The 21,282-nt window shown below is 39.7% G+C and overlaps 1 protein-coding gene across 1 annotated transcript; it reads left to right on the top strand.

Moving 5' to 3' along the window:
• The first annotated feature begins 329 nt into the window (after positions 1 to 329).
• MRPL39 (mitochondrial ribosomal protein L39) lies at positions 330 to 19,772 on the top strand. The gene is made up of 10 exons (XM_067538204.1): positions 330 to 442; positions 3,868 to 4,074; positions 4,434 to 4,573; positions 6,691 to 6,790; positions 8,540 to 8,607; positions 9,616 to 9,728; positions 11,076 to 11,141; positions 12,486 to 12,639; positions 18,163 to 18,210; positions 19,660 to 19,772. Exons 1-10 carry the CDS (start codon positions 394 to 396, stop codon positions 19,723 to 19,725), a joined length of 1,011 nt encoding a protein of 336 aa, XP_067394305.1. The 5' UTR covers positions 330 to 393; the 3' UTR covers positions 19,726 to 19,772.
• Positions 19,773 to 21,282: the final 1,510 nt, after the last annotated feature.

The raw sequence follows: 21,282 nt of genomic DNA, 5'->3' as shown, positions 1-21,282 counted from the left end.
TCATGTGGGAAGCACGTTACACCTCTGTTGCTCCAGGAGCCTCACTAGTCCTGAGCGTGTACAACTAACTGGGGAGAGGGGTGGATGAGCTCTGTGCTGTCGCCAGAAGGTCCTCGACTTCCCCCTCCCCCGCGAGCGGCTGCTCTTCCCGCGCAGGGACGCACACAACTCAGGTCTGCTTGGAAGGGGGGGGGGAGGGGAAGTCGGCTCCCCGAGCGGACTTGGCGCGCGCGGCCATTGGCCGAAGGTTGGAACGCGAGCGGAAGCGGATCCCGGCGCTGCTGCAGCTCGTGTTTCCGGGGGGGGGGGGAAAATCTGTGGCGAGTGCGCGCGCACACAGACGATCCAGGCGGGGCGGGGGGAGTCGGGTTCCGGAGGTGCTGCGGCTGGGCCATGGCCGCGCGCTGGGCGGCGGCCCGCTGCCTGCGGAGCCAACACGCCCGTGAGTGACCCGGCCCCTGCGCTGAGGGAGGGGAAGTGACTGTCCCCCTCCCCCCACTCGCTCCTCTGCCCCGCGGGCCCTGCCCCGAGCATGGGGGGTGGGGGAAGGCGGGTGTTGTTGTGTTGTGGGGTGCGAGCGCCCCGTTTTTTCCTTCCCTCTGCTGGCTACCGCCACAGCCCCAACTCCGCTGTGTCTACACGGAAAACGCTGCAGCTGTGCCACCGCAGCGCTTCCGCGCAGGGCAAGGCCTGGTCCGTGCTGGGGCACGCCTTGCAGGCACCCGCCTTTTCCCCACCCACCTCCCCCCTCCACAAAACCGAGCTGGATTTTCGATAAAATAAGCCCACCTCGACAGGCGGCGCGGGGCTTTGTCGGCAGAGCTAAGGCGAGGCAGTGTCGGTGTGGACTCAGCGTCCCCTTGCGTCGGGGGTGGGCCTGTCAGTCTGCTCCGGTTAACTGGGAGCGGTGAAATTTGACAAAGAAGCCGAAAGCCATCGGCTGGTTCCCGCTCTGGGCTGGGAGCGGGGCGAGAAGCCGGGGCTGCTGCAAGCCTGAGTGGCTGCTAGCCGGGACTGGGGAAGCTGCATGGGGTTGGAGCCTACTCTTCAGGGGCAAGAAGCCCCGGCCTGCTTCCCCCCGTGAACGGGGAGGAGAGAAACGCCTGGTGGCTTCCCCTAGCTCCTCTATGGGGATGGGAGAAGCCCAGGGCTGGCTCCTGGCGGGAACAGGGAGTTGAGGAGGGGAGCCAGCCCCCTTGGGAACCAGCCTGTGGGACTCCCAGGGAGCTGAGAGCCTGGTCTCTCAGCTGACACTGCCCCTCTCAGGTCGGTGGAAGTGCTTCTGGTGAGGACTCACCGACCCAAGGAGGGTAGTGTGGATGTCAGCCACAGCAACAAATAATTACTGTGACATATGTTTTCTCGACTTAGATTTTGGGTGCAGACAAGGCCCAAGTCTACACTTAAAACGATGCAACGCTTTAATGAAGATGCTGTACACCAGGAGTTCTCACAACAAAATTTTTGGTGGCCTCACAGTGCGGCCACCAGCTCTTGCAATACATGTCCAAATTATTGTAATTTATTTATGTATAGTGGTTTTTTGCAGACTCAATAATAATGTACAGTTTTCTCTATTCTTCACTGGACCTAAATAGAACAGAAACACAAATAAGGTGCTTTGCATGTTCTTGTCTTTTGTTGTTGTTTTGCTGTTTGGTTGCATTATTTTTTTAAAAAGACTTGCTAGCTGGTAAGTCTGCTTCTGTGAAAAGTGATATTTGTATGTTTGTTAATATCACTTTTCATAGCAGCAGACTTGCTAGCTAGCTAGCTAGCTAGTGGCAGTGAAATGTGATATTAACAAACATATAAATATCACTTTTCACAGTAGACTTCGCCCTGGCATGCTGGGGGACAAATTAAGCCTGGAATGGGGAGATGGGTAGGAATGCAGTGGGGTGGAGGGTGAGGGGATGGGGGAGGCAGTGACCAGATCCTGGGAGCCCACATGGAGCCCGGTGTCCACTGCCACATGTCGGGGAGATGTAGCGTGCAGCTGAAGCTTGGGGCTGGAGCCTGGGGCCAGAGGAGGTAGCGGGGGCCGGGGCCAGAGCTGAAGTCCAGTGGCTGCAGACTGTTTCCTGCCACTGCAGGGCTGAACCTGGAAGCCCAAGCCCCACTCCCCCCCGGAAGGTAGGGAACTTGCACTAGCTGCCTTTTATTCTAGCATGTGTGGATCCAGAGGGGGGTAGGGCTGCTGCTTCCTTTCCCCTCCCCCTCCATCATTGCCCAGGAGGCTGTGGTTGCAAGAAAAGCCCCTGGTGGCTGCATGCGGCCACAGTGCTCCTGTCCGCATAGTTAATCCATCTCCCTGAGAGGCAGTAGCTCTCCTGCCGACATAGCGCTGTCTATGCAGGAGATTAGGATGGTGTAACTAGGTCACTCAGGGGTATGGATTTCTCACAACCTGGAGCAGAATGGTTACATCGGTCTAGGTCTGTAGTGTAGATCAAACCATGGACACTAACTGTGCTGGTGGGAGGGATTCTCCCACGCTGTAGTTAATCCACCTCCCTGAGAGGCAGTAGCTAGGTCGACCAAAGACAGCTTACCAAGCACTATCTACAACAGGGGTTAGGTCAGTATAATTGTCTCTCAGGAGTGTGGATTTTTCACATCCCCAAGAGACGTAGGTTTACCAATGTAAATTCCTAGTGTAGACCAGGCCTCAATTATAACTCAGTGGTTTACCTGCCTAGGCACAATGTTTTCATTTATGACTTTGAAAAGCAGCTCCTGCGCTATGCAGATTTCTTTGTAACAGTAATATTCTCCCCTCACAGCACCCCTAGTGCCTGATTTCCAAAATGTTTCATTTGGTTGTGCATTGCCAGTGATCCATGGATCCTTTACTCATGGTCTACAGAATGTGAAACGTTTTGGAAACCACATGTGGTGTACATGTCTGCTCATGGTCTGCAGAATCACTTGTATAAATAATAAAATTCACATTTTAAAATAAAATGAGATGTTTGTCTTACTAAAAACAAAGGTTTACAAAATTCAGTTATGTGGGACAAATACATTTCTTTAAACAGGCAAGAAAATTATTATGCTTAAGACTGAGATGTCAGCTGGTAAATTTTCATAACTTTGCAAGGCTATAATAAAGCTTTGGACTTAGCTAATATGTTTAATTTAGTGATCTGAGGTGCTTGTGATCTGAGGTGGTGCTTATCACTTCTCGTCATTGAGTTAAAAAATGGGGCTGGATAAATGTGGACAATAGGAGTTGTAGTTATTTATGCTCAAGTACAGGTAGTCAAATTTCAGATTTCATGATCTAAGACAATTGTAGGAGTCAAAGGAATGTTTTCTCATGGACTCCATTGCATAGTTGAATTAATTATGCCTGGGTTTTTGTGTTCTTTTAAAGCATCAGTTTATTCCCCTGCAGTTGGGGGCAGTGTACAGGACATGATGCAGCAAGGATTTTCTATACAGGATCAGAACACAAGTTCTTATTGAGGAAGAATTGTCCCACAGTTCCTCTTATGTATTCATGAAGAGAAAGTAGAGTGATACAGATGCAGTCATGGCTTGAAGTAGAGTCAAACACAGAGTCTGAAAGATTTGAAGTAAGATTTTAGGTCTGTGCTAAAACTTTGAATTTAAAGGACGTGTTTAAATTTTGAATATTTAGGTTCTGATTTTTGCACAATGAGTGATCATTACAAATGTTTAGAGTGAACTTGAAGTTAGTGCCATTGCAAAATGGACACAATTGTGGTGTTATAAAAGGTTTCTTGGGTTAATGGCTCATATTTTTCTACTCATTGAAGAAGCTAATTAGTTTATTAATATCTGTTTGTGAAATGTATTGAGAAGCTCTGTGTTGCCTAATTAGATCACTTCTTTTTCCAGGATTTATTTCAATAGATCCTGCTTCTCGACTGTCAACAGCTGAGATTATTCAGAAGCGCAATGAACTCTTTACCAAGGAGAAGGAGAGACAGTTGTCTCTGTATCCACGCATTGAGAAGATCGAAGTAAAATATGTTGGCAAATCTCACCCTGGCACTTTGTTTTTAATGAACAAAGCTTTGTCTACTCCATACAATTGTGCCATGCGTAAGTAAATGGAATCACAAGTTGTTTGTCCCATTGTGTATCAGAATCACTCTGCTGAAAAATGTATTTACCATCCAAACTGACAGATACTAATATTGTAGCCATTGTAAGGACAAACATAACGGTCCAAGTAATTTTACATACAAGCATAGTAATTCAGTTTTGCATGTATAAAATACAAATAGTGGGATTTAAGGAAAAAGTCAGTTAATTTCCATGGGTTCTGATAGCATTCCAACACAAAGATTTTTCCAGCAATGATGCTTACATTTTGGTGTAATAAGTATAGAACTCTAAGTTGCAAGCTTTAGTTATATTAGAGGGATGCTGATAACTGCCTTGGATTCTTTCTTTTTTAGACTTAAGTGAATGGCATTGTAAGAAGTCAGTATTGGCGCTTGTAGATGGAGAGCTTTGGGACATGTATCGGCCTTTGACTAAGTCATGTGAAATTCAGTTTCTTACTTTCAAAGATGAAAATCCAGAGGAAGTGAACAAGGTAAGTCAGTGTCTTATTTCTTTATGTAGTTTATTCCTGTCATAGGTCCTGATTGAACTCCCATGGAAGTTTTTCCTTCTGATTTCAATTAGTAGGTTAGGGCCTTAGGTAGCAGTTTGAATGAAATTCTAGCTCTATTGGTTACATAAGAGAATGAGAGTTGTTAAAATCACACATTTCTTTTGTAGTTTGGGCACTCTCCACTGTCTCCACAAGTTTTTGCACCTATCTATAAAAGCAAAATCTTAGTCTGCACTGTAGAGAAACCAAGAGTTGTATTAAAGCAGGAAAATAACTTAAGAAATTAAGAAACCCTTTCCCTCAAGCTCCATCTGAACAAATGATAGACAGTCCAGTAGCTGGGAATAATCATGTTGAGAAGCATTACTGAAAGACTAGTAGGATGCATAAAATAACTGTTACTTAATTTTAAATTTCTGTAATAACTAAAATATAGTACATTAATATTGGTTCAATATGGAAGAAGAGTTGATTTGTCACTACATATAAGTATCTATTGCTGTCGCCAAATATATTTTATGTGTAAAACATTTATTTATAAAGTTGATCCATCAGTTCTAAGAAGTCAGGTAAAATCCTAGTTTGTAATGTAAGAATGTTTTTGTTACATTATTATATTATTGTGGTAGCGTCTAGGAGCCCAGTCATTGATCAGAACTCCACTGTGCTAGACACTGTACAAACACAAAATAAAAAAACAGTCTCTGCCCCAAATTGCTTATAATCTAAGTGTACATGAGACCACAGGTAGATACAGAAGAATAATCAATATACAAAGATTTGGGAGTCAGGACTGCTGAGTTCCATTCCTAGCTGTGTGACTTTGGCAAGTCACTTAAACTCTCTGTCTTTCCATTAACCCATATGTAAACGGGTCAGACGGTGCTTACTACATACCTTTCAAAGATGATGTGAGGAATATTACTTATATAGCACATTAAAAATGATAATACTTCACTTTTCCAGTCAGTGATGTTAACTTCAATAAAGAATCATTTTGGCTGAAGAGTACATAGCCTTTCCTCTGCATTAAAACAGAGTCAAATTGGAAGAAATAAATGGTAGTCTCCTAAACTCCACTCCACAACCCAAGTTCCATATCCATCTGCTTTCTTGAATTTTGTGGGCATGAATAATATAGTTAATAATGTTGATGTTTAAATGGTCAGTTCAGGCATCAGAGCTATTGCTTCAGATTGTCTGAATATTCAAGTAGACAACTCTCCATTAGTTTACATCTGGTTCACATTTTGAAGTTTATCTTCACATCCATAAGGGGTTAGTATCTTAAGTATTTCTCAATGGAAAATTTAGATTATGGACCATAAAATGCAGCCTCTGGGGCAAGGCACCAGCTTGCAAAATCACTGTGTACTGTTTCAGTTCGACCCCTTCCTTGAAATATTGTAAACTTTGGAACTTGCTGTGTATCTATATCTTCATGCCTACATCTTCATGTACTACCCATCCTCACCTTTGGGGTCCTCCATAATCTCACCTTTCTATACCTCTCTTTTCATTTGCTGTTAATTCTTCTCTCATTTGATATACTGCTTGCATCCCTCCCTCCTTGCTTCTTCCTTTATCTTCTCCTCTTGCTCTCAGCTTCACTATTTCTTTCATGCTGCCTTCTACACCTTGAACAGTCTGCAAGATACTCTCTCCATCCTCCTTCACTTCTCTCCCTTAAAATACTTTTCTTCCAAAAAATCTTTTGTACCTTGTTCTCTCACCTATAATTTTCCTCCTGCTTTCTTTACCTGACCAGTTGACCTGTGTCTTAGATCCTGATCCTGCAGATAGAACCACATGGGTGGACTGCTGAAAGATCTCGACTGTTGATTCAAAGCTTCTCCAGGAAGGGCACATGTGGCGTTCTGTTTTGTAAAGCTTATGTTTGTAGCACTATATAAATGATTAATAATAAAATATGTACATTACATTAAAACACTAATACACAATGGAAACTAGCAAATATTTATGAGAAATTCAATTTTAAATGAAGGTTCACTATTTGAATCAATAGCTGAACTAGTCTGGCATGAATTGGCAACTTCAGTATAGTACATTTATGTTTGAAATGCTCTTTATTGCAGGCCTATTGGCGTTCCTGTGCCATGATCATGGCATGTGTGTTAAAGCAGGCATTCAAAGATGAATACTCAATCAGTCTGATCAGAGCTCCAGAAGTGCCAGGTGATATAAATGTTTTGTGGTTGATAAGTTTGCATAGATCCAGTTTCGGTGCTTTTCTCAGAATCAATATTGCAGCACATCTAGGGGCTCTCTTTCCTACTGATAACAGGGATTTATTATTCATGCATTTCTAAAGTGTGTCACTGTAATGGCTGGGTGTTCTTCACAGGCATTTTATGTCCAAGGAATATGTACTCAGGAAGCACAGCCTTGGTCTACCTTCTCTCTTCCTCTCTCCCTCATCATATCAAGGGTCAGATGCCAAGTGATGTTGGAGTGAATTCACTAATGTGTTTGTGATAATTGGGATTTTAGAAGTGCTCATCTGAACACTTCTTTGAAATCCCACTAATCCCTGCATGAAGAAGTGGTCTTGCACCATGTCCTGAAGGTGGCAAGACTGACACAGTTTGATTTCTGCTGGCAGCAAGTTCAATAGCCTTAGACCTTCCTTTGAGGAATCAGTGACCTAGACCACTATGAGGTGTAGTTTGGCCTCTTTCAGTTGAAGTGTCCTTTCTGATCACAACTGCTTTGTCACATGCGGAAATAGGGGTGGTCTCTGAGATAACTGGGTCCAAGCCCATTTAGGGCTTTGTGTAGATGAGGAACAAGGTATTTGATAAGCTATGCAACCACTAATGTAATGTTTCTGTGAAATTTTCTTTAATGTTCCTTACTTATGTAAATGGCCAGTAGGCTTACTAGAAAACTAGCAAGTTCTGTTTGGGAACTATTGCAATAGTTAAGCATAAAAGCAAAGTGCAGTGACAATTTCTGTTAATTTCTGTAGTCTGAATTTTGTTGGGATTTTAAATTGACAGAAACAAAACATTTTCATATTTATTGTTAAAAATATATTCAGACTGCTGGGGAAAGAGCATTTTATCCTTAGTTGCTTAAGCAAAGCCTGAAATTGGCTAGCTATCTGGCAGTATGTCAAAGTACATTATGGAACTTTTAGTGTGCTGTAGCTGGGTCTGCGCAGCAACTTAGTGTGTGGCAGACTAGTATGCTGTACAATTACAGCTTGGCTTGCTGCACACTTAGTTTTCATGTAGACATGCCCTAAGTGTTTGTGTGTGAAGCTGGTAGGCAGTCTGTCAGGTTTTACATACCATACCATGATTCCAAATGGCTCTTGGGCAGAGAGGTCAAGGACTGAATGAATGTGTATGGAGACCATGCTGTCTCCTCCTACCTCAATATGTTGTCAGAGTTTGAAATTGTGTTGCTGCTGTCTGTTATCTCCTCTGTGGATATCTAAATGACTTCAGTCTTGTATACTGCCTGTCTGGCACCTGTGAGCATTCCAATCCTCTGCACAAACAAAAAGTGCAGAAATACTCCAGAGAAGAGGAGGGCCTGGCCTGAGTGTGTGTCATACGCTTCCAGAAAAAATTGTTAAACACATTTCACATATGATCTTGGAGGTTTGAGTGTACTTTTTTCAATGAGTGCACAGACTGCCATACTCTTATAAAAATTATAAATACCCTGAACATATTTTTGTGATGAATATTTAAGACACAAACAGAATCTGTCATTTGACTTTATAAAACCCAAACTGTCCATATGTGATTGTAATCCATGAATTTCAGCTTGTGATCCTTGTTATATTTCTATAACAGAAGCAGTCTTGTTTTGGCTCTTATTTAGTCACACTACTAATGTTTTGTAAAAATGTTTAGGCCGTGAAATAAAATGTATTCTTTGTCGCAAATAACAGCATTTTCTCTGGCTCTGCAGTGATCTCTGGAGCTTTTTGTTATGATGTTGTTTTGGACAGCAGGCTTGATGACTGGAAACCAACAAATGTAAGGAATAATTACTTTTCAGAAAATAAATCATATAGTTTACCCCTTCTACTTGTTTGGGTGACTTTTCTTTTTTAAAAAATGGAATAGTCTTGCTTTACTGTGGCAACAGTGTAAAGATCCCTATCTTGCAACCTGATTCCCACAGGCAAACCTTTGCCCCCATGTGCAGCTCCATTAAATTAAAGATGTCTGTAGTTTGCACAGTTTTTCTCCCAGTATAGAGAAGGTAATATATGCTTACTTAGAAATATTATGCATGTATTAAATTGAAATTGTCCTTAATAGTTTGCACTTGCATGACATATTTCAGCAGAGGATCGCAAAACTGTTTACAGACCTTTAATCAAGCCTCATGACTTCTTGTTAGATTAAGTGAAAACAAATGTATTTCACTGGGCAGGTGTTTTTTCTTATAATGCACATTCAGCAGAAGAGTACTGAAGTTTGATTTCTGGAGTGGGCAATCAGTATTTATTTATTCATGCATCAATAATGTCCATTCCTTGTAATTTGTCAGCAGCGAGGGCACTTCTAGATGAGGATTCTGATTGATCACTAGAAAACTAACCATGTATTAGCCAGTTTAGGGTTCAGTAATGGCAGGATCATGTCTATGCATATAGTATGTTTGAAGGAACTTGCAAAGCTCTTCCAGTGAGTTAGAAATCTCACAAAAAACATTTGGAAATGGGAATGCATGGGTAATAAGGAATTCCCATTTTCTTTGAGCCTGATGATTGATTGAAGTCAGTGGAAAACACACCCATCAATTTCAGTGGCATTGGACCACTGTCAGTTAAAATAACTAATGTCCTACCAATGGTAATAATTAACAAGTGTGTTGCTGGTAGATATATTTGTAGGACTTTATAGATCTACTGAGAGTACCCTTAAAAGCTTGTCGTTTACCTTTTTTACTGATAGTTAGAATATTTTTTATACTTAAGTGTGTATTAAGGAGCAGCTGAAGAACAGTGGTAACAGAGTCTACTTTTTTGTTTTAAGGACAACTTCCGTTCTCTTACAAAAGAAGCATACAATCTAATTCACAGAGATCTGCCATTTGAAACATTGCATGTTGAAGCAAAAGTGGCATTAGAAATATTTCAGCATAACAGGTCAGTGCTTATTTCAGATTTAAACAAAAATAGTAAAGACCGAATTGAATTTCTAAAGGAAATATAACCTTTAAGCATGTGACAATTGAAATATGGAGGGCTAAATCATTAGTGTAAATTAGTGTTGCTCTACTTACTCCAGTAGAGCTAAACTAATATATAGCACCTGCTGAGTTGTCCCTAGGTTTTCCTGTTAAATGCATACGCTAGGTGATACTACAGTGTTTAACTGAGAAGTGTTCAAGAAATTGGAACAGTCATGAGGTTTTGGTATTTAATATCAAACCAGTGAAATCTTGACGTTCTCAAAGTTTGTTGCTTGTTCTATACAGTGCAGATATAGATGAGACATTTAAATTCAACAAGTGCGTCCAGGAAGTTAACTTCTAAATACCATTACATTTTACCATAAGCCTTGGTTAACAGGTGACTGGCGATGCTTGGGACTCCACACAACTATCTGGGAGGCAGGGTGTTCTAATAGATACAGTGCTAACCAGGGTCTGGGTTCTATCCCTGGTTTGGCCATGATCTACTTTGTGATCTCAAGCAAGTCACTCTGCCTCTCTTTCCCCTCCCCTTCATTGTGGGGAGAAAATACTGCACACTAATGGATTCTTTAATAAAGTGGAGAAAGGCATAACAGACAGTGGCTGGAGGTTAAAGTCGGACAATTCAAATTAGAAATTGGGCACACATTTTTACAGTGAAGGTATTTAATCATTGCAACAAAGTACTGAGGGAACTGGTGGATTCTCCGTCTCTTGATGTCTTCAGATCAAGTGTAGATGCTTTTTTGGAAGTTATGCTTTAGCTAAGCACAAATTAATGGGCTTATTAGCAGGGTAACTGGGTGAAATTCTGTGGCCTTTGTTGCACAGAAGGTCAGACCCGATAGCCCCTTCTGACATTAACATCTATGAATCTAGAAAGGCTTATTTTTATTGAAGGTGTGTTTTCCACAAAATAAAATGAATATAATTGCTTTGAGGTGGCTTGACTCATCCATGACGTACATACTTTTGTGAGACATGTCAAAAAGGTTTTGAAATATGAAGGATAAGGGTTTAAAATTGCTTCTAATCTTACGAATATTGAGCACAATTTTAAAAAGTTTCTTTGATACATAACTCAAAGGTTTTCCCATTATTTTTCCCATAACATCTTAATCGTGGAGTTAAGATTAGGTTCTAAACGGCTGCGATTGATTTCAGTGAGCTTCAGCATTAGGCCCTTATAGATTACAAAGAGTATGAAGCAACTTAATTGTTTTTGCTTCTTTACATCTAATTTTTTATCTGGCAAATCTGTAAAGTGTGCTGGGTTTTTTTCTGTTTTTTTTTTAAGGTACAAAATGGATTCAGTAGAACAGAAAGCATCGCAAAATCCTGAAGGAATAGTAAAGTTACATAGGTGAGTAAAACTTGAATTTTATTCTGTAATGATTCACAATAAGGTCCAGTTACTTTGCAAAATTATATGTAACTGACTTGTGATGTATTTTTAGTTAAACTTTGCTTTTTTCACTGATGTGGTGCTTTCTGGGCTAGCTGCATTCTGATCTATCTAGGTTCTTCCACAGCACTATTATTGTTGTATTTAACTCTTGATGGGCCTCATTAAATTTTTCAGAAAACTTTTGAGATAGTGGGCTTCCTCCCCCCACTAACCTCCCATTCCTTACTAATGGTAAATACTGAAAAAACCTATCACTTTAAAAGCTTTATATTAATGTTTTAAATTAATAATTAGTTCTTAACAGTTTCAATGTATTAGAAAAATACTTTTAAAAACAAAAGCTAAAATTTTCCTTGTAAACCTTCTTATGCCAGAATCTCATGCTTTTTCGTTTTGGCAAACCGTAGCCCTGTCAGTGTTGCATTACTTACAATTATGTTTACACTGGGGTCAGAATGTGTTAAAGGAAAGAAAAGATAATGAAAGTTGTAGGAGTCTGAGTGGTGGAGGGAAAAATTGCTTGAGAGGGGAAGAAGTATTTGTCATAGTCCATGAGTTGTAAAAGGATCCATTTTTGGTGTAACCTCATGCAGGCTGTTCAGGCCACTTGATGTTTGAATGTTTCCACATGTGGTTTTTGTGGTCTGGAAGCTGTGTAAAGAAAAATAGGCTTTGCAGAGATGGCAAGTTTATGGCTAGTGTTGGAATAGTTTTTTTCTGGGGAAACTACATTTGTTTAGGGAAGACTGCAGAGCACAGAGTGGGGACTGAGGACAGAAGGGAAGAGGGGTTTGGCTGATCCTCGAACGAAGAGTTTGATGTGAAGGGTTTTTGTTTTTTTTGTTAATTTTAAATTCACCTGCATTTTGTATTTTTCCTGGTTTGGTTTATTTATTTTATTTTTTTTATTTATTTTTTTTTTAAAAAAAGCATTGAAACTTTTAGAGATATGATAGAGGAGATCCTTCTTGAAGTAATAAATAGAATCGTGTCAAAAGTGTGTGCTTTGGGGAGCAGATCCTTAGCTGGCATATATTGTCATAATTCCTTTACTTAGATTCAGGTTAGGAAAACATGGTAAACCTGAAGTTTTCAAGGGCACTTCTTTCCCAGATAGCAAGAATGCCGAGCTATAGTTTGGTTGGGGATTTGTGTGTGTTTTCTGTTTTGGTTTAGAAGGAGGTTCTCTATGATTTTCTGTAGATAGGCATTTTTAAAGTGATAATGCAAAGGAATAGGCATATTTGTAAAGCCACTTTAAAAATACATTCACCATGAGTTTTATTGTGCTCCAATTAGGTTCGGTGACTTTGTAGACATTAGTGAAGGCCCTCACATTCCAAGGACAAGTTTTTGTTTCCAGTATGAAATAACAGCAGCCCATAATCTCCAAACCAACCAGTCCGAGTCTATACGAAGATTCCAGGGTGTGTCTCTGCCAGTTCACTTAAAGGTAAGTAATGCATTCAGTACACATTTTTTTGCTTAGGGCTGGAAAGAGTGGAAGAAGGCTTTTTACATGTCTTCAACTCTTTAGTATATGCAGTGCTAGTCATAGTTCTCATTGATGAGAAATAGATGAGTGGAAGGCGCAGAATTTGATTACTTTAGGAGTGTCAACTCTAGTTTCCTGGAAACTATTTCAAATATTAAATCAAAACTCTCTGACACAGACCAGGCTCCTTGGCATTATTTAAGTGTTGTTTTTTAGAATATATTTGTCTTCCAGTACAGTTATTATAGAAATGTCCCAGAAGTGACATAACTAAAATTGTCCATCACATTTTTCTTGTCCATGTGGTTAACTGAGAATATTTACTCCATATTCTAGGGAAATGGCAAACTGCCTATTAACTCTTTTAAATGAGTGAAGTTATTTCATTGTGCATCATTCCAGAGTGAAAAATAAGAATTGCCATACAGAATCAGACTAATGGGTCATCTAGTTAGTTCAGCGTTCTGTCTATAATTGTGGCCAGTACCAGATGATTCAAAAGCAGGTGCAAAAAAACCCGCTGTAGTGACAGTTATGGAATATCCTGCCCATAATTGAAAGTTCTTCTTAAACCAGAAGCTAACTGATGGAGGTTATGCTCTGCAGCATGGCCCTATCCATATGGCAATGCCAAGTATATTCTAGTTTTAGCACTCTGTCTCTTCTTATCTCTTTCTTCCCCTCACACATGTGCACACCTTTCAAAATTGTTTACTTATGTCTTTGGAGCTACCTTTAGCCTTATATTAGCCCAAATTCCTCTCCTTCAGTTGCCAGCAGGGTAGGGGCCTTTGTCCCCATTGAGAGTCAGTTCAGCTTTCCATGGACTAATCCTTTCATGTATGCAAGATCATCTGGGGGCTCAACCTAGTGGCCTCATTATTTTGCTGAGGGCAGTATATTGCAGGAGCTATAATTTAGAAAATGTCTTGCTTAGAAGGGTTTTTTAAGTGATCAAAATGTTCTTTAAGTAAATTTAACATTCTTGTAAGGTGTGTGTCTAACAGCAGCGGCTACCTCAAGCCTTTCAGACACAGAATGTGTGGTGTGGTTAATGGACAGTGTGATTTCCCCATACAGGTCTATTAATGTGTATAAACCTTAACACAGGCTGACACTTAATTGCTGAGAAGGGTGCTTCTCCATCTCCTCTGTAATTCACTACTACTTCCCTCGGCCAGTGTAAGTGTGAATGGGAGGTCAATTTGATGAATTTGCACAAGTGCCAGTTAGATTTTTAAAGCTGAAATCGAATAAACTAGATTTGCCACTTTGAGAAGTGTAGCGGTCAATATTGACATAGAATTTAGTTACAGTAAAGGCTTTTTATGGAGTCTAGGGAGTATTAGTTTACTAATGAATGCTATGTTCTTCTCAGGTCAAGTGGAGTATTTCTCAGATTAGGACATTTAATTATTTTTAACCAATTCACAGTTTATTAGTTCACCTAGAACCACATAACTATATAGTCCACAGTTCATAAACCTAATTTAGACATAGCAAATGTTCTAGGCATGTGCTAAACACAAAATACACATCATCTTCTAAGCGATTAATAAAGACTAGTGCTGAGGTTAAGCAGTTATACCAGAGAACAAAACAAATTACCAAGATTTCTTATTACATGTACTTCATAATATTAAGTTGTCAGTTCTTTAGTGCCTCTAATACATTTGTCACACTTCAAATAATTCACCAAGGAGTAAGCATGCACTTGTCTTAAGCATTTTTGAGAATGTGGTTCCTACTATTTGAATTGTTTTGATATGAAAGGGACATGTTTGACATGTCAAAAGCAATTGGTTCAAATTATTGTTTTTCTCAGTTGGCCAGTTTTCTTGGGCTTATAAAGGTGAACATGTATATTGCATTCCTAAGGCTTGGTCTACCCAACCAGCTTATGTTGGTATGACTATATCGCTCAAGGATGTGGAAAATCCACACCCTTGAGTAACATAGTTATACTGACCTAACTCCTGGTTCAGACAGTGCTATGTCGATGGGAGGGCTTCTCCTATTGACATAGCTACCGCCTCTTGGGGAGATGAAGTACCTACGCCAATTGGAGAGCTGCTCCATCAGTGTAGGTAGTGTCTTCATTAAGTGCTACAGCGGTGCAGCTGCAGCGCTGTAAGTGTAGACAAGCTGTTAGTTAAAATTCAAAATAAGGTTACTTGAGGTCTCACTTAAAAGAATGTAGACTCAGTCAGCTAACATTGTTATTCATATTAAAGAACAGAAAGAGAAATACAATCTCTTAAATGAAATCTCACTGTTGCTTCGTCCTGCTAACCCCTGGGATGGGGAAGAGTCTCTTTCACATGGTTAATCTAAGCATCTATAGCACTTCTGGATTCTGCAGTATCTTTGTGGGTTTGATCAACTCTTCTTAGTCCTGTAACCCTGGAGGAGGAAGGAGGCAGCCCACATGAATTTGGCTAGCATCTGAGGTGCCATATGGTGATCTCAATTTATATATCCTGTTTCAGGGTCTGCTGGAGGAGGGCAGTCTTATTTTTTATTGGACACTGGCTAAAAATTGCTCTCAGCTTCCAACTCTTAGTTTCTCTGCTACTTCAATTGGTATCCAGTAGATGGTGATGGTGTATAATTTAGAGCAGTAGCTCTCAAACTTTCCAGACTACTGTACCCCCAGCGGTTTCAGGAGTCTGATTTGTCTTGCATATCCCAAGTTTCACTTTCGTTAAAAACTACTTGCTTACAAAATCAGACATAAAAATACAAAAGTGCCACAGCACACTATTACTAAAAAATTGCTTACTTTCTCATTTTATCTATATGAAATTTTAGTTTGTATTGACTTTGCTAGTGCTTTTTATGTAGCCTGTTGTAAAACTAGGCAAATATCTTGATGAGTTCATGTACCTCCTGGAAGATCTCTGTGTATCCCCAGGGTTACACCAGGTTTATCCAGGGTTGAGAACCACTGATTTAGAGTGAGGCAACATTGTTTTGGTGAATAATAAGTTAACTGAAAAATGCATTTTGGGGGGCACATACTATTCACAAATTTGGGTTGAGTTTGGTAAATAGTTTCTATCAAAAGAGGAGAACGTTTTCCAAATTGAAACGGTACAGTTTGACTACTTCGAAAGTTTAGTTTCAACTTTTAATTTTGAAATGACATTTGGATTATAAATTTAGCTGATTTTTTAGAAAAAGGGTGAAAAACACTTGAAAACAACCCAATCTGAAAGAAAAACGAAAAATTCATTTCAGGTTGAATGAATTGAGAAATCAATTATTTGCTTAACTTTAGAACAAATTTTGATCCTTTTTTTGTTGGAGGCTTTTTGTGTTTGATTAATTTGAAGGGTTGTATTTCTGAATTCTCTGGACTATTATTTGCAATTCCTCTTTCCTATTAATATTCCCAAGCTTTACACAGGTCAGGTGCTTGTATTTTTCAGTATTTCCCTTCTTATGCCATATGTCATTTTTAGACTGTAACAATCATTTAGAACAGTGGTCCCCGATGTGTGGTGTGTGCCCCCTGTGGGGGAGGAACATTTGGGGGGGCATGGCAGGGTATGGGCCAGTCCTCATGGGGGGTGGGGAGGGAGCGCCATCCAGCCCTGTACAGCCCACAACTCCATTCCAGCTAGGGTGACAAACTGACAAACTGACAATTTCAGGATAGTATGTTCTCATTTGTGGGACATTGCAGGACATGGTGAAATTAAAATAAATAAATCCCTTTAATATAACCGAGAGCGCCCTGTAGCAAAATAACCTGTTTCCGAAAGCTGTAGACAGTTAAAACAACACATTTAACTAAATTCTGCATTCAGTAGCTAGCTGCTCGCTATCCATATAGCTAGCTTGCTAGCAAGGTAAACAACCCTGCCTCGTGGTCAGGCCCCACTCCTTCCAACCGAGGACCCTTCTCACCTGGCCCTGGTCCTGCCCCTTCTGTGCACCCTGTGTTTGTCTGCCAGCCAGCCCCAAATCCCGTGTGGAGCAGAGCAGCCTGTCTGGGTAGCCCCCCCCAATCTCCCCGAACCTGACTCAGAGCAGAGCAGCCTGGCTGGCCGGGCAGCCCTGCCGATTCCTAGCCCAGCACAAAGCAGCCCGGCCGGACAGCCCCCCTCTGCCCCCAACTCCGTATTTTGCAGGACATTGTGTAGTTGTTGCAGGACGCGGGACAAAGGATCCAAATGCGGGACTGTCACACGATTTGTGGGACGGGTGGTCACCCTAGCTTCAGCCCTGGCCCCCGGCCCTGGTTCCTGGCTCCAGGCTCCCACTCCAAGCCCCTGCTCCAGCCCCGGTCTTGGGCCCCTGCTCCTGGCTCCTAGCCACAGCTCCAGCCCCTGGCTTCTGGGGAGGTGCAGACTGGGTAAGAGAGGGCGCAGACGAAAATGTTTGGGGACCACAGATTTAAAAGAGAACAAACAAAATCCTTTATAATTCCTTTACATTTAGGGAATGTAATCAGTACATTCTGTTGATTATGTATATAATGCCTAATACAGAACAAGAAAATTATCTTAAAGAAACAGTACAGATTATTTACCTAAAGAGAAATCTGGTTGGTAAAGAAGACAAATATACAGATTTTAATTTGAGGAAGTTTTTTATATTGGACTTCCTGGAGTATCAGAAAAGTTTGAGCTTTGGAATTTTCAACTTTTTGGTTCACCCACTATTCCTAACTAGCTTAAACTTATATATATATATTTTTACACTTCTCTGTAGAACTTGATTAAATTTCAGATTGCAATGGAGAGAGAGAGAGAGAGATTCTATCTACATGTAATTATGAGAGACTTGTGTTGCGACCAACAATAGTTTGTAGATTTTGTTTAAATGTTGTATTTCCTATTCCTTATGTAATAAAGATTCTTTTGATAATGTGTCTCTAAAATGTGGATTGCTGGTCTATTATTCTGAGCAAATAGAGCTGTGCACCTTGTAAACTTCTTTTATATGCTTGCTAAGGGAATAGTGAGAGTTTTCTGCTTAAATGGGTGGGAAGGGAGCTTATAGCTGTTAACAATATATTCAAAACACATTTGATAGTTATACATTTTATATCTTTTTTGGTGTAAAGAAGTCCCTAATGCTGCCAACATTTCTGTATTTGCTTAAATTCACTCATGTGAATAGGCTCATTGACTTCAGTGGGATTATACATGTGCATTTTGCATGGTTATAGCCAAGTGTGGAAGAGAGAGAGACATATACAGTTTGAAATGTAATAAAAATTAACTAATTTCACACAAGCCATCAAACTGCCTATATTTTTAGTTTTGTTTGCAGTGCTGGCGTAGCCGTACCTTTCCCAGACCTGAAGAAGAGCTTGGCGTAAGCTTGAAAGCTTGTCTCTTTCACCAACAAAAGTTGATATTAGAAGATATTACCTCACCCATCTTGTCTCTCTAGTTTTTTTAATTTGCAAGAGGACCTGATTTCGGTTTAATTATAAGTAATTCACTGCATGCATTCTCTTTTTTTCAGGCTCATCACACAATATGGCGCAGATTGCTGGAAAGATCTCAGAGACTGGTAAGTTGAAATAGCAACTAAATACACAGCTTTATTGACTTACTTTTCTTAAAGTAAAAGTGTCATACTGCAGAAGTTAGATAATCAAAGTTGGAGGATACCTACAAGTACATGTTTATTTAAAGGAAGGAATCCAGGCCAAATCTTAAGAAAAATTGAATGCAGCATTAGCAGATAGATAGAAATGAATAATCTAATTGTTTATATAACAAGGAAAACATTGGTACTTTGTGGAAGCCTGAATTGCATTAAAAATATTTCTCTGGGATACGACAGATCATGGAACTTTGATGGTGTATATGATTAATTCCTTCTATAGTAAAATCGAAAATTTTGTCAACATTAATTTGTTGATGCACATGAATAGTCTCTTTGTAAATTCTTATTAAATAGCTAAAAAGTATTGACATTTTTAAAATATTTCTAAAAACTGAATAAAATAGAATGTTAGCATCTTTGTATTTTTATTTTTCTACATGTTTAAAATTATATGTGGAAGCTGGAATCTGAGATGAAGATTTAGCGTGAACTTGAAATACAAATAAAACTAAAAAAAGGCAATGCAGAGTTTCTAAATGTACACAGATATCTGCGTTAAAAACAAATACAGGAACTTTGTGCCTCATGTATAACAGAAAACAAGTGATCCAATTTTTGTACTAGTATCCAAGGAAGAAGGCTGACAACAAGAGTGTCATAAATGCGAAGGCAACTGGAAATAGTTCTAAAAATTAAAATGTGCCTGGTATAAGGAAAGGAACCTACCAGGAAGATAGGACCAGTAATAGTGAAGCCAGTCAAAGGAAGCATCTACCATGACTGAATAAATGCAAAAAACATGTTCATGGAATAAAGGAAGTGGAACCAGACCGTAACATCTAAACCTAACTAAACTTGGGGAAATTTGGTAAGGATTAAATAGTAAAGTTTTCAGACTTCTAGAACTCCAAAACAATGTTCTGTTTGCTCCTTGAATAGCAGCAGAGAATAAAAGCATATCACATTTGTACCAGAGTCCACTCATTAAGAAGCATGTTCAGGGCTAAAATACAGTACAGTAGAACCTTGTTTATCCGACCCTCCATTTTCCAGCTCTCCTTATTAACTGGATAACCAGTGCGCACAGATCCAGAAGGGGGCAATCTCTCCTGTGGCCCCTAGATGCCGCTACAGTATTGCACTTTCCCATTCTCTGATTTATCCGGATACTTGATTATCTGATCTGGCCCCAGTCCCAATTAGATTGAATAAATGGGGTTCTACTGGTACTTCCTTATAAACCAGTTTGAAAACGTTTAATTCACATGGTATAATTTTAAAGGCAACAATAATGTCTTGCTGTACGCTGTCCTTGCTCAAGTATAGTAAAGAAGAAGGGGAGAATGTAATGGGGGTGTGATGACAGAATTAAATTACACTTAAAAACCCTCAAACACTGATGTTTTGTAGGTCACTGAAGATGGCAGACTGGAAGCAAAAGATAGAAGTCTGGAAGCAAAAACTGCATCAACGTAATTCTGAATTTTCATTTGTAAATTAAAATAAAAATGTTTTGGACATGTCTTGTGTGTTATGTTATGAAGATAAAATGCCAATTTTCATCCTGATAACTCAGTTGATTTCAGCAAAGTTAAATCAGGGATAAATTTAAGGCTAATATCTCAGTTGACTTGTTGTTTGATTTTCCACATCTGTTAAAACTACAATTAAATCTGAACTAAGTTTGAAAAGAGAAATGAATGGTTTGTGTGTGGTAACACTTAACACATTCATGGTATTTTCAGAATCCCAGATTCTGATAATCTTTATTCTGTGAATTACCCCATTTTTATTCTGTAAATATCCCAGTTTGGTACACAGAAAATAAGTGAACCATTAACTAGCAAGAGCTAGTCCATCTGCACTAATCTGATGTATTTTATTTTCATTCAATTACATGCAAAACAATTTTTGCTTAGTATTTGTTTCATCTGCCATGGAAAATAAAAACCTTTTTGTATCCACTGAAATGGTATTTCGATTTCCTATATAAATTATTTCTTAGTGGAATGTCACAAACGTACATTTCCTACAATAACAAGTCAAAGCAAATTATTTTTTTCTTCCTTTTGCAAAAAGCACACAAAGTGTCACCAAAATCTGTGCTGCCTCAGAACTCTGGTGTCTTGTACATTAATAGCAAGAAATATTAAATCTAAAACACTTAAAAATGGAACTAAGTGCTCTTGTCACCAGATTGCTTGTAATTCTTTTTTAAAAGACATTTCCTTCCTCAGAAAGCGAGCTTTAGAATAGAGTCTGATAACAATTACATATCAGTATTTTTAAATGAATAATCTCTGAGTTTCTCCATGTTGTCTTGTGTGTTCTTTCATGGCATTGTTAGTATGCAACTGCTACACAGGAGCAGTTAATATCTTATGTAAAAATCATTTCCCCTAACTAGCAGGAAAGTAGGTCAGAACTCCCAACCCTCCATCTAATAAGATTCTTTATGGATATCACTCATTTTTTTAGTCTGTTTTATATATGGTTGACTTTATACAAATCCTCATGGAGCTTCTGCTGAAAAGGGTATGTCAGAATTTCTTTCCCCTTTCTCGCTTAGGGGCCTTTTTCTTGTCCAGAAAAGAATTTGGGTCATACTTACTCTAACATTTTATTTAGGAAATGCATTCATTTGAATTCTGTCCCACTGATTCGTTTATCATTAGGTATACTTTTGAAGTTTCATTTGCTTTCTTAACAAACTCTGATATCACAGATTAGCAAAAGAGCAGCAACCATTCAATAAAATATGTTTAACTAGAAATCATAGAATAATAGAAGATTAGAGTTGGAAGGGACCTCAGGAGGTCATCTAGTCCAACCCCTTACTTGAAGCAGGACTCTAATCTCAGCTAAATCATCCCAGCCAGGGCTTTGTCAAGCCACACTTAAAAACTTCTAAAGATGGAGAGTCCACTACCTCACTAGGTAACCCATTCCAGTGCTTCACCACCCTCCTAGTGAAAAACTTTTTCCTAATATCCAACCTAGCCTCCCCCACTGCAACTTGAGACCATTGCTCCT

Source organism: Emydura macquarii, unplaced genomic scaffold, assembly GCF_026122565.2.
Source record: "Emydura macquarii macquarii isolate MOO-44397 ecotype Brisbane River unplaced genomic scaffold, CSIRO-AGI_Emac_v2 contig_476, whole genome shotgun sequence".
Lineage (NCBI taxonomy): Eukaryota > Metazoa > Chordata > Testudines > Chelidae > Emydura > Emydura macquarii.
This window is presented reverse-complemented; position numbering and strand designations above follow the sequence as displayed.

Excerpts from the sequence above, each read along its gene's own strand:
- MRPL39 (XM_067538204.1), top strand. The coding sequence starts at position 394 with ATGGCCGCGCGCTGGGCGGCGGCCCGCTGCCTGCGGAGCCAACACGCC. Across the intron at positions 443-3,867 it reads CCTGCGGAGCCAACACGCCC|GATTTATTTCAATAGATCCT; the intron begins GTGAGTGACCCG and ends TTCTTTTTCCAG. Across the intron at positions 9,729-11,075 it reads GAAATATTTCAGCATAACAG|GTACAAAATGGATTCAGTAG; the intron begins GTCAGTGCTTAT and ends TTTTTTTTTAAG.